General features: G+C 42.3%; 1 protein-coding gene across 3 annotated transcripts in view; it reads right to left on the bottom strand.

The window, feature by feature from the left end:
- Positions 1–11,232: 11,232 nt before the first annotated feature.
- Positions 11,233–16,139, bottom strand: part of GDA (guanine deaminase) — a 50,983-nt gene continuing 46,076 nt past the window's right edge. For all 3 annotated transcript variants that reach the window (XR_013394594.1, XM_077935955.1, XM_028749016.2), the window contains one exon: positions 11,233–16,120. Coding sequence is in view for 2 of the 3 variants with exons in the window: in XM_028749016.2 (XP_028604849.2) it covers positions 16,050–16,120 (71 nt within the window). In the remaining variant the exon portion in view is untranslated. The remainder of the gene's footprint in view (positions 16,121–16,139) is intronic.

Here is a 16,139-nt window from a genome sequence, read left to right as displayed (position 1 = left end):
CATAGAGCTCTGTTCTGTAGTGGCTAGTAATGTGTTCATAATTAAGTAGGATGCAAAAGGTTGGAGCTATTCTCTGGAATAACAGGTTTACTTATATGAGCAGATTTTTAAAGTTTCGTTTGCTTTCTCATGGAAGTTGTAGAAGAACATTTCTGTTCCTCGTGTGTGTGTGTGTGTGTGTGTGTGTGTGTGTGTGTGTGTGGAAAAAACCCATAGCTCCAAACCTCACAAGGGGTGGGCTATTAATGACACTATAATCAAAGCTTAGCTATGTATCTGCCTTGCCTGTGACACGGTAGTTTGAGAACTTACACTTTCTTTAACAGAGACCTAAAATTATCTGCAAACAGATGTGCAATAAAACAGTTTTTACAGCTTTTTTGCCTCTATTATTGGGCTAAAATGCTGCACATGTATAGAGCTGATGCTTAGCTCTGTAGTTCTTCCTCCTAGTATAAAATCATTTGCTTTGTTTCCTGAGGTAATTCACCCTGTGAATATCTTTGTATACCCTTGGGTGGGTAGAGAGCAAGTGCTGGTGCACTACGAAGTATCCACTGGGAAGGAAAGATGTGCCCCATGTCTACTGGTTTGTAGTAGACTATAAACAAAGGTGTTCTCCCTGTGTCCACAGGAGTCTTAGGCGACCTTGGACTTAGTTGACATCCTGCCTGATGTCTGCTGGTGGTTGCTGCATGTTTGGTTCCCATAAGCTTTCCCAAGTTGGCACACTGTATATTTCAGCTGGGACATAGTTGTTGTCTAAAAATAAGGCAACTTGCCTGAAATCGGCATCTTACTTTCTGTATCTTCCACAACAGTGAGATTGTGATTTATGCTTTTTATTGTTACACTACAGAGCATTCTGCATTTCAATTTTCATTTAGAAGAAAAGATTGAAGTTCCTTTTAAGTTGCCTTATTGTATAATTTAATGGACATGAAGGTGTGCAGATTACCTTTCAAAAAGTAACTGAATCCAAATCTCACTTTGGTCATATGGTACTGTGATCAAGGACAAAATGTGGTCCGTCCCCCCCCCCCCCAAAATAATATTTCTCATTTTCACAATAATTCCTTTTGGTACAGGTTTTTTTAGGTACCTGTATAAATATATAATTTGGCACTTCTTTGGCCCTGTGCAGGTTCCCCTACAGGCACCACTCTAAATCTGTCACTGTTCACTTGCCTGGGAGGAAACTACTGAACACAAGATGACTTGCTGCGGAATAGATATACCATATTTTTCGCTCTATAAGATGCACTTTTCCCCTCCTAAAAAGTAAGGGGAAATGTGTGTGCATCTTATGGAGCGAATGCAGGCGGGAGGCTCTGCTCAGCGTTCCCTTTAAAGAGGCACATGGAGCGTGTGTGCAGTTCTTGGGGGGCTTTTCCCCGGGAGGGAGAAGGGCTGGGGGGAAAGCCCCCAGGAGCCGCACAAACGCTCCGCACGCTCTTTAAAGGGAGCCCGGCTCTTGGGGGATCCTTCCTCCCGCTGGCTTCTGGCTTAGCCGTGCGCAGCCTCTCCCGGGCAGCGGGAGCCTTCATCCCCCTGCCCGGGAGAGGCTGCGTGCGGCTATCCCATAAGCCAGGACAGCAAGAGGCTATCCCAGAAGCCAGATCCCTCTTGCTGTTCTGGCTTCTGGGATTCAGAATTTTTTTTTTCTTGTTTTCCTCCTCCAAAAACTAGGTGCGTCTATGGAGCGAAAAATACGTAGTTAGGATTGCACTGTCGGTAAGGTTTCGTAGTCCTGGTTAAGTAAAATTTAAACTGGGTAAGCCTGCAATCCCATACGTATCTACCTAGAAATAAGACCCACTGAACTAAGTGGGATTTATTTCTGAGTAGGCATGTAAGTGATTTATTTTTAGTCAGCACTCTGGCTTTTAATCGGTTGGTTCCACTAAGTTGTATTCTGGTAATTATATTTTGGCAAATGTGTCTATTATTAATAAAAAATATTACTACTATTATTAATGTCTGTGTGAAAACAAACCACTAGGCTGCAGCAAAAACACTTGGTTGGATCAACAACTTCATGAGCATCACAAGAGAGAAAGTATCTGTCTTGAATAGGAGAGGGAAAGGAGTGCCAGCTTTAAATTCCTGACAGGAAGTGGCAATGGGTGAGAGCTGTTGTGGGAGCTGGGCTGCAGTCTTACTCCTGAGCCAAGGCATCCTTGCAATAATCACTTTGCATAAATTGGATGGGAAAGCACAGAGACACATACTTTTTGCATAAATTAGCATTTTATGGTTCCCACCCCCTTTTCAGTTCTGAAGTAGCACACTTTCTAACACCCCAAGGGAATATGCGATTTCACTGTTCTGGGGAAGCAGATGAAAAAAGCTAGTTATATTTATTTCACTGCTGTAGCTATATACCTGTAAACAGATTAGATCAGTATTCACTGTCAGTGTTATGTATTTCTAGGTTGCAAATACAGAAGAAAAGCAGATCCAAATGTCATTTGCTTATGTATAAAGCAGGAGAGTCTCTTCTGTCTTCATGTATCTCAGTGTTCATTTTTTCATTGGCCTGGTGTCCTCTACTAATTTTGTGTGTTCTCGTGGACACATCTTTGTGTCCCTAGCTTGATGGTTTACATGTCCTTGTATCTTAAAAATGCACTCCTAGATGTCTGTAACCAGAAGTAAGCCCATTGAAGCCAATGGGTTTGTGTAGGAATGCAGCCTACAATTCTTATTACTGCTATGTGCATACATGGTCCAGTCTTGGGCAGCCTCTTTGTATGGCCAAGCTATCCTAACGGGATTTCTTGGACCTTATTAATCCTGTTCCACCCTCAGAACCACTGCCTTATTCTCACTTCATTTCTTATTTATCTTTTCCTTATTAAGTCCAGTAACCACTTGACATGAGCCAACAGTGTGACGCGGCAGCTAAAAAAGCCAATGCAATTCTGGGCTGCATCAATAGGAGTATAGCATCTAGATCAAGGGAAGTAATAGTGCCACTGTATTCTGCTCTGGTCAGACCTCACCTGGAGTACTGTGTCCAGTTCTGGGCACCACAGTTCAAGAAGGACGCTGACAAACTGGAACGTGTCCAGAGGAGGGCAACCAAAATGGTCAAAGGCCTGGAAACGATGCCTTACGAGGAACGGCTAAGGGAGCTGGGCATGTTTAGCCTGGAGAAGAGGAGGTTAAGGGGTGATATGATAGCCATGTTCAAATATATAAAAGGATGTCACATAGAGGAGGGAGAAAGGTTGTTTTCTGCTGCTCCAGAGAAGCGGACACGGAGCAATGGATCCAAACTACAAGAAAGAAGATTCCACCTAAACATTAGGAAGAACTTCCTGACAGTAAGAGCTGTTCGACAGTGGAATTTGCTGCCAAGGAGTGTGGTGGAGTCTCCTTCTTTGGAGGTCTTTAAGCAGAGGCTTGACAACCATATGTCAGGAGTGCTCTGATGGTGTTTCCTGCTTGGCAGGGGGTTGGACTCGAAGGCCCTTGTGGTCTCTTCCAACTCTATGATTCTATGTATCATTTGCATATCATGTTTATTTAAACCATGTCTTTCTGAACGCATGCTCATTTCCTTTGTATTTTTGTAAACTTTGCTCCTAGTCTTCTAATCCCACAAATGCCAACCAGAAGTCAAGTGCCTTGTTCTCCTTTTTAAGCTCCTGCTTCATAGACTCAGCATTTTTCAGTTCCTGAACTGATGAATTTACTCTTGCCTGTTCCCTGCTTCTGTACCTACTCCCCCAATCATATATTCTGTCATATCTTTACAAGCTTGAGTCTATTCTACTCCAATCACCTCTGCCACAAGATCCTCTTGGTGTTCATTGCACTGGACGTAGTTATCTGCAAATGGCACATGACATGATGCATTTCTATGGATCTGTGCAGTTAGCACAATTGTTATTTTGATGAGCAAGAATAGGATTACAGCAATTCCTAGAAGTACTCGCATATAGCCCAACCTTTCCAGATTTGTATCTCTGTTCTTGAACTTCCTTGCATTATAGTGCAATTTCATTTATCCAAAGCAGGGAGGAGATGACACAGTACCACAATATTAATGGGTATTATCAGGTGCAGAAAGCTGTGCACAAATCACATTTGTTGTGACATGACAAACAACAAATAGCAATAATAATAAAGGTAAAAGTAAACTAATGGACCCCTGGATGGTTAAGTGCAGCCCAAGGCGACTATGGGGTGCAGTGCTCATCTTGCTTCAGGCCGAGGCAGCCGGCATTTGTCAAGAGTTTTCTTTTTTCTTTTTTTAATGTATTTTTATTAAAGATTTTATTGATTTACAAAAGTATGTGTAATGTAACATTTTTACAAATCAGTTTCATTTGTTGAGTCATTGGGAAGAAAAGGGGGAAAGGTGGAGTGGGGAGAGATGGGTGGGGGAGGGGTCAGGTGGTGATGTTTCTATTTTACTTACTATATGTAGGGTTTGGTGTCAGCGTTGCTTGTGCAGGTTCTCTGCTGTTCACTTCTGTTCCTTTGATGGTGAGAGAGGTTGGGGTTGGCCTAGGGCAGGGGTCAGCAACCCACGGCTCCGGAGCCGCATGTGGCTCTTTTACACCTTTGCCGCGGCTCCGGGGCGGATACTAGCGAGGGGAGGAGGCGCATTGTGTGCCCCGACACTCCCCACTGTTTTAAATGTCGCAATGGTTTTGCGGCTCCCAGTTGTTTTTTTCATCCAGTGTGGTGTAGTGGTTAAGAGCGGTAGTCTGCTAATCTGGGGAACCGGGTTCGCGTCTCCGCTCCTCCACTTGCAGCTGCTGGGTGACCTTGGGCCAGTCACGCTTCCTTGAAGTCTCTCAGCCCCACTCACCTCACAGAGTGTTTGTTGTGGGGGAGGAAGGGAAAGGAGAATGTTAGCCGCTTTGAGACTCCTTAAAGGGAGTGAAAGGCGGGATATCAAATCCAAACTCTTCTTCTTCTTCTTCTTCATCGGTCCAAGTGGCTCTTTTTGTCTTAAAGGTTGCAGACCCCTGGCCTAGGGTATGACTGTTCATTTGTGGTTGGCTGTAGTGGTCTTTGTTTTCATGTGTGAGTGGGGTGGGTGGGTGTTTTGGATCAGGTTAGCCATATTGATTTGTATGCTGTTGGTGGAGTTTTGTCATTGTCTTGTTGGGCTGTGTATGTGATAAAGGAGAGCCATACCAGGGTGAAGGCATCTTCTATTTGTCCCCATGTCAGTTTCAGTTTATTGGTTAATTTTTCTAGTAAGGCTGTTTCCCATACTATTTGGTACCACTGGTCCATGCTTACTGACAGGTCTCTCCAGTGTCTGGTTATGATGTTTCTGGCTGCTGAAAGTAGGTTTTATGACTTCTTTGTGGTGTAAGTGGGCATTATTGTCCTGGAAGATGTTTAGTAAGGCCGCTTTCATTGCATCCCATAAGAGGGGGGTTATTATATTGTGTACATCATTTTCCTTGAAGTAGTTCTGGAGAGTTTTTGTGAGACTAATTTGTTTGTAGTTAGGATGGGACTGAAGGACCATGATGGGATGGTTTGTGTTCCCTCTCCTATTTTAATGATGACTTCTACTGGGGCGTGATCTGTGATTTTAATGTTACCTATGTTTGTTGATTCCACTGAGGGGATCGGACCCTGTGTGAGCAGAATGCTGACCAGTCTGGACACTGTACCATGGCGTCCGGATTGGAATGCATGGCTGGTGTCTCCCGGGTTTTGCTCACCCCCAGATGTCATAGAGACCCCTGTTTTTTAACATTTTTAGTAACTTGTAAGAGTCCCTAGTTGTTGGGGGTTTTGTTCAGAGGAAGGTTGCCCATGGGGTTGTAAGGTGAATGTTTTTCAGGGATATGCCTTTCATAATTAGATTGAGGTCCCCTCCTAGGATTGCTTCCCCTTCAGAGAAGGAGAGGAACTTATTTAGTGTCTTCTGGAAGAATTCTAGTTGTTTTGAGTTTGGGGCATATATGGAGCCGATTGTCAGTTTAATTTTGCCATCTAGTGTCCCTTTAGCAAAAATGAATCTACCTCTTTTGTCCTTTAGGACTGTTGTGGCGTTGAAGTTCAGGTCTCTACTGAGTACTATAGCTACTCCGTGGGCCTTCCCTGAGCCTTGTGCGACCCACTGTTGACTGAAGCGGGGGTCGTTCAGGAGTTTGCTGCCTTTGGGTGGGTTGTGTATTTCTTGTAGGAAGGTGATGTGTGGTTTCATGGTATTTATGTATGAGGTGATGCATTTTCTTTTGATGGGGTTTCCCAACCCTCTCAAATTTAATGTAAATGCTTTTAAGTTAGCCATCTTGCTTATCTATTACATAGGGCGATTCCCTGCCAACCTGTCCGGGTTGCCTTTGTCTCTCACTTCGTGTTGTTTAACAAACCAATGGGGTTGCGCTGATCTAGAGTGTGGTGGGTGGGGGACTAGTGGGATTAGAGTTAGATTTGGGTTAAAGAGTAGGAGGTAGGTTGTAAATAATTTCCTATATGTAGTCATATAGATGTTCATTTGGGGTATTTTGGGCCATCTGGCATTTAGCCGGTTGGTCCTAGGTCTCAGCTGGTGTGGAGGGCCATGTTCAGGGACAGGCCATCCCCCCTGTCGTTTGTGATAGGGGATGATCAGCGAGACAGTGTGAAGTGTTTTTGTGATGCCCATGTTGGAAAGAAGAAGAGGAGGAGGAGGAGGAGAAGTTTGGATTTGATATCCCGCTTTATCAGTATCCGAAGGAGTCTCAAAGCGGCTAACATTCTCCTTTCCTTTCCTCCCCCACAACAAACACTCTGTGAGGTGAGTGGGGCTGAGAGACTTCAAAGAAGTGTGACTAGCCCAAGGTCACCCAGCAGCTGCATGTGGAGGAGCGGGGAAGTGAACCCGGTTCACCAGATTACGAGTCTATCGTTCTTAACCACTACACCACACTGGCTCTATAGAACATAATAGAGCATCACAAATCATATAAACTAATTAACAAATCAATCATAATTAAAACAATTATGATCTATAAAACACTATTAACAAAGCAGGAACTAAATAACACAGACACACTGCAATTTGGACAGTTGTAGGTTCCTGGATGTAATAAAAAATTTTGGGCAATGGACAAAACAGCAAGAGTAGTCAAGACAATCTCAAAATATTAAAAACAAATGAACACATCCCAAATAGCTGATCCTGTGCCTATTGGAGATTAGCAAGGCCGACTGAAGTGCAGAGTGTTTGAGGACCAGGACATTCGCAGAGAAACCAAAATGCGTGTTTACAAAGCTATTGTACTACCAACCTTACTATATTTTTGTGAAACATGGACCACTTATAAACACCATCTCCAACTCCTTGAAAGCTTCCATCAACAGTGTCTCCAAAAAAATTTTACACATCACTTGGGAAGCCAGGCGAACTAATGTCAGTGTACTGGAAGAAGCAAAGATCACCAGTGTTGAACCAATGATTCTTCAACATCAACTCTTTGGACTGGTCATGTTGTGCGGATGCCTGATGATCGTCTTCCAAAGCAACTACTCTATTCCAAACTTAATAATGCTGGTGGTCAACAAAAGAGGTTTAAAGACTGTCTCAAGGCAAATCTTAAAAAATGAAGTATAAACACTGACAACTGGGAAACACTGGCCTGCGAGTGCTCCAGTTGGAGAACAGCCTGTACCAAAGGTGTCATGGACTTTGAAGATGCTTGAACTCCGGTCTAAAGGGAGAAACCAGCTAAGAGAAAGGCACGCTTGGCAAATCCACATCGTGATCAACTCCTGCCCGGAAACCAATGTCCCCACTCTGGAAGGACATGTGGATCCAGAATTGGCCTCCACAGTCACTAGCGGACTCATTGTTAAAACCGTGTTTATGGAAGGCAGCCTTACTCGGCTACGAGGGATCACCAAAGAAGAAAGAAGAAGAGATAAATTTGGGGCAATGGACAAAACATCAAGAGTAGTCAAGACAATCTCAAAATATTGAAAAGAAATGAACACATCCCAAGTGGCTGACCCTGTGCGTATTGGGGATTAGCAAGGCAAGGCATCCATTCCACCAGCCAGAAACAGGGGGATCAATTGATCCTAGGTCAGAATATTTGTCTCTCTGGCGCAACTCTGTGTTCTATGACGATGATGATGATGATGATTTATTAGTTATGTGCTGTCCATGTGACTGGGTTCCCCCAACCACTTTAGGCAGCTTCCAACAAATTAAAACACAATATGACATCAAACATTAAAAACCTCCTAATGCAAGCCTGCCTTCATATGTCTTCTCAAAGTCAGATAGTTGGGTGGCGTTCCACAGGAAGAGCACCGCTACTGAGAAGGCCCTTCCACTAACACCCTATACACCTGTTTTCTATAATCTGCTGCAATTAAGTTTGTACTCGTTACTCAGAGCAAAGCTAAATTATACACACAACTTGAAGCACATTTCAATTGAACTGAGCTGCTTGCTAACAACTGATTTGGACAACTTATTTTTCATGTGTGGAAGATTTGGCTATTTATTTTATATTATTATTATTATTATTATTATTATTATTATTATTATTATTATTTGCCTGTGGTAGAAATTGGCTCATTCCAGTCAGTCAATTCTCCAGTGTCTGAACAGCCTTCCAAGTCCCAACTTGAATTGCAAAATATAAATATGAAAATGCCTTTCTTTGAAAAGGGCAGCAGCCCTACTCTTTCCTTTTAGCTGATCGTTAAAGACTCTGACAACAAAGAGCACGTTTGTAGCACTTACTTCCCAGAGGGAATGGTGTAACACTAATGAAATTTGAAACCATTTTTATATCATGAGAAAAACTTTGACTCTAAAGCAGACTGTAAACAAGCTGTTTTCAAGAGAGGCGAGCAGATGTCCCTTTCTACTGACAGTTAGTTTGTTGTTCAGATATCACTTTGAATATTTCAAAAATCTCTCCAGTAGGTGCTGCTTTGGAATGGAGGGAGTATTCGTAGAATCACAGAATTGTAGAGTTGGAAGGGACCCCACAGGTCATCTAGTCCAACCCCCTGCAATGCAGGAATCTCAGCTAAAATATCCATTGAAGGAAAGACCAGTGGTCTGGAGAAGGGGTTAAGCATATCCCACCACCTCCTCCTCCTACTTTAAACTCCACACCTGGCTCTCTGCCAAACATCTGACTCCACTCTTAGGTGTGTGATAGAAGATGGGCCACACACCTTGGGCAGTTGGAACAGTGTAATGTGGAAGACTAGGAGATGTTTTAGGTTCATGGACATTAAAGATAAAGGGACCCCTGACCATTAGGTCCAGTCGTGGCCGACTCTGGGGTTGCGGCGCTCATCTCGCTTTACTGGCCGAGGGAGCCGGCATACAGCTTCCGGGTCATGTGGCCAGCATGACTAAGCCGCTTCTGGCGAACCAGAGCAGCGCACAGAAACGCCGCTTACCTCCCCGCTGGAGTGGTACCTATTTATCTACTTGCACTTTGATGTGCTTCCGAACTGCTAGGTTGGCAGGAGCAGGGACCGAACAATGGGAGCTCACCCCGTCGCGGGGATTCGAACTGGCAAGTCCTAGGCTCTGTGGTTTAACCCACAGCGCCACCCGCGTTATGGACATTAGCAGGCAGGGATGGCAATTGCAGAAGTGCATAGAACTCCATGGCTCTTCATTTTGGACTTTTTTGCCCTTATTTCATTGTGTGGCTATTGTGCTCTGCAAAACCTATAACAAAAGTGATTGAGTGGCAGTATGCTGTAATGTAATAAAATCGTTGTAATGTAGGATTGCTATCCAGTAGCTGCATCAACACTTGGCTCACATTGATCAAAATGTATTATTCCAAAGTCTAATTAAGGGTTGTTGTTTTTTCTCTATCAGTTGATGGAATAAATTAAATTTTATCCCAAGAGCTGGCCTTTAATGAAATCTTCATAAATTATAAATATCTGGTTTGTTTAACCCAAGTTAATCACTTTGAAGTATTGGTTTGAAGGGGGAAAGTAAGCATCTGCTTAGTGCTTAATGTCAGCCATAGTGCGGTCCCTACTGATGTTCTAGTGTTATACAAGATTTTCTGAGAATAAATGTTAAAACATGTATTGCAAAATTTCATTGAAATTTCAGAGTTACTGTGGGAAAATGTGACAAAAATTCAATAAAAGTATCTCGAAAGCTGGTATGATTTGCTTCAGAAGGGCACTGTGTATAGCAGAGATTTTAGGTGCCATGTAGAAACGTTGATTTCTGTATTAAAATACTGACATTGAAATTAGCACTTTAATTTGATTGATATACCAACCCCTGTTGTTCTGATGATATAATCTTCAGGAAATTCCAAGCAGCCGCCTTTGTTGGAAACAGGGCTCCCACATCATCTCCGTCCCCTGAGGGCTTCCTTTACTGGGTGTGGCAGCTGATGGCTCAGGAGTTTAAGAGATTTTAACTGGTAAAATTGTTAGGGGAGGCCACTTTCAGAGACATATCAAGCCATCAGTCCTATCACACACCAGGATCAAAGTTAAGTAATGGACCTAATGTTGCTCGATTCACAAAACATTTATGCAGCCAGTGTTGCTCCATTCAAAAAAAAATTCCATTTTCAAAGCCCAGGATATATAACCCGTTTACTTTTTTAAACGCCAATAGGTGGTAACATTCCACACACAGCTCAATGGGGCACAAGAAAATCACATATTTAACTGTCCCCACGTTCCCAGAGTCCCTGCGGACCCTTCCCCCCAAAAACAACATGCATATGGATCCAAAGTTCTAAAACCAGCTTTTATTCTGTTCCACGTGCAGCGCAGTGGCAGGGACAAAATCCAAAGTGTTCCCAAATACTCCCACAGTAGAAAGCTACAGCTATCTGAAAGACAACATTTTAGCCTAAGGTGGGGCAAGAGAAGTTTCTCCAAGCAGAACTCAGAGAGAGCGGCCACTTAGGGACATGGTAATAGTTACCTAGGAAGTGGTCTCCAACCCAAATCAGACGGTTGGTTCATGTAGCTCAGTTAGTAAGAGGCAGCAGCTCCTCGGGGATCTTTCCCAGACATATCTAGAGATGCTAGCGAAGAAATGTGGGAATTTTTATGCAAAACCTGCACCCTGTTATTGAGCTACAGCTCTTACCCAACTTGCTATTTAAAAGTTCACCAATTTGTAGGGAAACAACACCAGGGCAAAACCTGAAACATAGCTTGTCCCCCAACTTTTTCCTTTCCTTTACATCCGTCTATGGATTATGGTTTTGTATATTCTCCCAACCAAAATAATCAGACGCTTAGTAATGTAAACATGGCCTCTTTATTTTGTTACATCAGCACAAAGGTGCTCATTTAGCATAACTGACAACAAATCAGCCAGAAACAGAGCAACAATCACAATTCCAGATGCATTTCTAACCCCAAAAGAAAGGAATCAAAAGAAAATAGAAGATCTGGTGAGCATATTTCAAATACTTGCTTCAAAAAGCAGTCTTGCACTTCTGCAAAATGTGATTAAAGCACCTTTTTTACACCAGTGCTGACAGCTCTTGCATTTTGGTGAAGTGCTCCTCTCCACATACTCTAATCCACGCAGCCTAAATGTAGCCAGCAACATCCCAAAGGCTTGCCAAATCTTTGAGTGGTATGAGTAAAACTGCTAATGTGTTCCAAGCATGTCAGTGCTAGTGTGAAAATAGCTACGGCCTCCTAACTCTGCGTGTGGCACACACGAACCTCTTGCTGCCTATCTGAATGTGGTGCTCTTCATTCAGCAAGTACAATGAGGCTGAGTTTGGGTCATCACACTAACCCCTCTTATTTAAATGGTCGGTTTAGATGTTTTCACAAGCAGGAGCCCTACATTTTGGTGTGAACTGACAAGGTGGTGAAAATGTACAAGCACAGTGCATTGGGGGAAGCATCCAACAGAAGGAAATAAAGTGCAGCCTTTCTCTGAGTTCACCAAGCCATCTGTGTGCAAATATTACAGAACATGGACACTATGCCAAGGCAACATTTTAAAGTGCAGAACTCTACTTGTCACATAGGAATCATTCACATAGCTGCAAAAGCACAGGCAATATTCAGTTTCATTAACATCTTCAAACAGAAGGTTAGCAAGTGGCACAGTAAGATAGAGACAGAATTATACATTCAGATCAACTCCATGAAAAGTGCTTGTTTCCTACAAAGTGCACATTTTAGATATCCCTCCAATAACCTACATTTCCACATTCTCCTTTCTTTTTCATTGTCTAAATTGCATGCTGACAAGAACAGAAGGGGGTCATGGGGTGGGAGGGCGAGGCATAGTATCAAATTTTCGTAAAATGAAAATACAAGAGAATGTGAGGCTTCTGAAAACAGACTTTCCCTAAGACTTCATTCCCCATTTGGAATGTAACGGGACGTATTCTTGGCTAAGTTAAAGCAACTCCCTTTTTCTTTCCCTTCATGACCAACCAAAGCTATATTTTGGCTTACATATGGAAGGGTTTTCTGCTTAGCCCATGCAGTGATAAACAATACTGAGGACATGACCCTTTTCTACTGAGAATCCCTTTAGAGACAACACTGCACCACGGCAGTAATCCTAAAAATGCCCTATACAAATGTGACAACCTGGTAAAGATCCACAGAAGGCACACATCCTTCTAAAAGTGCTCTGTTCAAGTCTAGTACATTAGCACCTACCAGTCTGTGGGTACAGCACAATAAATCTTGAGCACAGATCAATTCCTTTCCTAAGTACTTCACGTGCATTATCAGAATAATCATTGTCAATGAACTGCGCTCTCTGGATGCACAGGGAGGAGAACGTGTCAAGAGACACACAGTGAGCTCTTGTTATTCCTGATTCGTGTCACATTCCACCTGACTATACTCTCATTCCCAATGGCTATGATTTTTAAAGTTCTAGAGAGCACCTGATGAATAAGGCCAACTCTGCTGCTTGTTCAGATGGGAGAGGAAGGATTCCCCTCACAACTTATTTCCATAAGCCAGCTTTGCAGGTAGGACACCTTTAAAAGTTTTGTGAAGTGCAAAATGGCAGTCCATTAAAAAAATATTTTACATCAAAACTTTAAGAATATATTTTCAACATTGTTCAGAAAACAGAAAAAAGGAGGTTTATACAGGAGGGCTATACTTTTAATACTAAAATAAATACATTGGCCGCAAAACTATGTGTTCACAGTTTTATATAGATGAGAAATGGATCCTCTTTTGTTGCCCTCCTCACAAAGAACTATGGGCCTTATCAGAAGTACAATTTGAATCTATTAGTTTATCCCTTAATTATTTCCTAACACCTTATTCACTAGATGATGTGCCCAATTGTACGTAATATTTCCGCAAGACGTTTAAAACTGGAAAAGCTGATTCTGGAGAGCTGATTGGAACCAGAGGAGGCGGCAGGGCTGAACTCCTTGAAACCTGCTCTTTACAAGCATCAAATCTCAGTTAGTCACATTCACACGCCCTGCATCAGCTTCCTCTCTGTGTGGGTTCAAATGAAAGAAAACATGCACTGAAGCCCCCACAGGGGAAAATCATTGGGTCGTGTGATTTGGGCTGAGGAAATTAAGGGTGTCAAAAGAGGGTGGTGCAACATTAACTTTGGCCCTTAAAATTTTATTCTGGCAACATTTGCAATGCAGTTTAATAATGAAATGACCCTCTCAGTTAACAGCTCAGTGACATCCCCTGCACTGCTCCTTTTAAGCATACTATTGCTGAGGCAGTTGTATGATGATTCTTCAACATCAACTTCATTAGACTGGTCAGGCAAAGTTCTCAAACAAAGACACTATTTCTGGTTTTGAGTTTGTAAACCAAATCGTTCTTAAACTGGACTGTTCTTAAACCGAGGTACCACTTTACTCTATTCCAAACTTAAAAATGGAAGGCATAATTCTGGTGGTCAACAAAAGAGGTTTAAAGACTGTCTCAGGGCAAATCTAAAAAAAAATGTAGTATAAACACCAACAATTGGGACCCTTGCCTGCGAGCGCTCCAGTTGGAGAACAGCCTTTACCAAAAGGATCTTTTCACCAAAGCCAGATTAAATGTATTCCCATCACAAGTGTTAAATGGCAGACTGAGAGGCGTCCCTTATCAAAATAGGATCTGTATATGCTTTCAGAACGTCGACTGCATGAGGCATATTTTATTGCATTGCAGAAAATATGATCAAGCTAGGGAACAATTGATTAAACCACTATTGGCAAATTGGCTGGGTCAATCTGAAGCCTACTATATCAAATATCTTCTGGATGACAAATTCAATGATATCACAGTGGCCGTGGCAAAGTTTCTTTCAGTAGTCAGACGAATCAAAGATCAACATACCCATGACTAAAAAATAACGCTTCGGTCTCCCTTCCCTGCGGGGTTGTCTGTATGAATCTGTATTTTAAGCATGTTATGGGTCGTTGGACTGCAATAAAGATTATTATTATATTATATTATTATAAAGTGTCATGGGCTTTGAAGACACTCGAACTCAGGACGCAGGGGAGAAACGTGCTAAGAGGAAGGCACACTTGGCAAATCCACACCGTGATCAACTCCCGCCCGGGAACCAACGTCCCCACTGTGGAAGGATGTGTGGATCCAGAATTGGCCTCCACAGTCACTTACAGACTCATTGTTAAAACCGTGTTTATGGAAGACAATCTTACTCGGCTACGAGGGATCGCCAAAGAAGAAGAACATTAATTTCTCTAGTAAGATCCTATTAAACTTGTCCCAGTCTATAAGCATGCATTCAAAAAAAAAAAGTGGTACAGGAGGCCTAAAACCGAAGAAATGCCCCCATGGCGGCAAAGCTATACTAAATAAACTAAATAATTGACTATTCACTGTATTTTAGAATAACAGCAAAATCTTTCACTTGAGACAAGCTGCCTCATCCTGTCTAATATGAAAGACAGCCTTGTTATTGTTTTAAAATTAAGCATGCAGGGGTGGACTTTGGTAATCTTTCGTAATATGGTGCCCTGTGCTAGGCCAAAATTTGGTGCCCCCCAATGGATCTTCTCAGTTATGGATCTTCTCAATTTTGTGCCCCCTCAGCTTGGAGCCCTGTGTGGAAGGACTGCTCACACCACCCTGATTCTGGTGTTGAAGCATGTGCTGACATTTGAAGCAATTTGGAAACTGAGGCAGGGTGTGAATGTGTGGGTCAGTCCTGCTGCAACTGCTTGTTCAAACAAGGTTTATGGTAATGATTACATTCACAAATATCTAGCAGTGTCCTAATGAGAAGGAAATAAGTCAGCAGAACATGATCTTTATGCTAGGTTTAGAGCCTTCAGTAAAAGTGCTTTTCAGGGGATGGATGAAAAAGACATTTTAAAAATGCAAAAAAAATGGCTTGAAAGGATGGTTGAGCAAATTGAGATAAAAGTGTATCTGTGCTCAATTTTCTACCCCATCCCCCAAATAATTCCTGAGTATTGTTTAATGTCATCAGAGATGAAATGAATGGGTTTAGGCTTTGTTAAGAATTATGCTTTGCTTGAAACATATTTACAAACAATGACCAGGATCCAAAAAGTCCAGTGTTCTGTTTACACACCAGAGCATTTCCAGTCCCCTTCAATGTGCAGTGCGCTGTTCTCCTAAAATGTGTCACCTGAATGTTGAAGTAGGATTGATGTCCATGAAGGATGCAGGTTTTGTGGGGGTGGGGGGAATCATCAACACCCCCACCCCCATACCAAAGTATGGTATGGCTCTCATTGAAATCCTCATAATATTTTATAATAAGATGCCTAAAATTTTACGGGATAAACATTTAAAATCATAAATTTACCTCAGTAAGTACTTGAGGTATGTGTACTATGACTGTATCTGTAGATTCTTCTTTAAGTCAGAGTTTTTTCCACAGACAAGTTTGGTATTACTTTAGATCTTTGTGGCCTCTCTCACACATACATTATTGGCACAATACTTTTTTTGTATCTGATGTGTAATTGGTTTCTTTTGTGCAAATCAGAAACATACTAAACAGAGTGAGCATGGCTTCACAACAAGGCACCCCATTTTCACCCAATTATTCCAAGCTATAGAGTTACCAGCAGAGCATTTTGCAGCAAGCAGATCTAACTTTAGACAGAGCTTGAAAATGGCACCACCAATTTGCCAGCCACATAAACTTCTTCAATATTCCTGTCATCACCTGAAATCAGAAAAATGAA

The sequence above is a fragment of the Podarcis muralis genome, chromosome 11 (genome assembly GCF_964188315.1).
Source record: "Podarcis muralis chromosome 11, rPodMur119.hap1.1, whole genome shotgun sequence".
In the NCBI taxonomy this organism is placed as follows: domain Eukaryota; kingdom Metazoa; phylum Chordata; class Lepidosauria; order Squamata; family Lacertidae; genus Podarcis; species Podarcis muralis.
The sequence above is the reverse complement of the archived record's forward strand: the minus strand, read 5'-3'. Positions and strand labels throughout refer to the sequence as shown.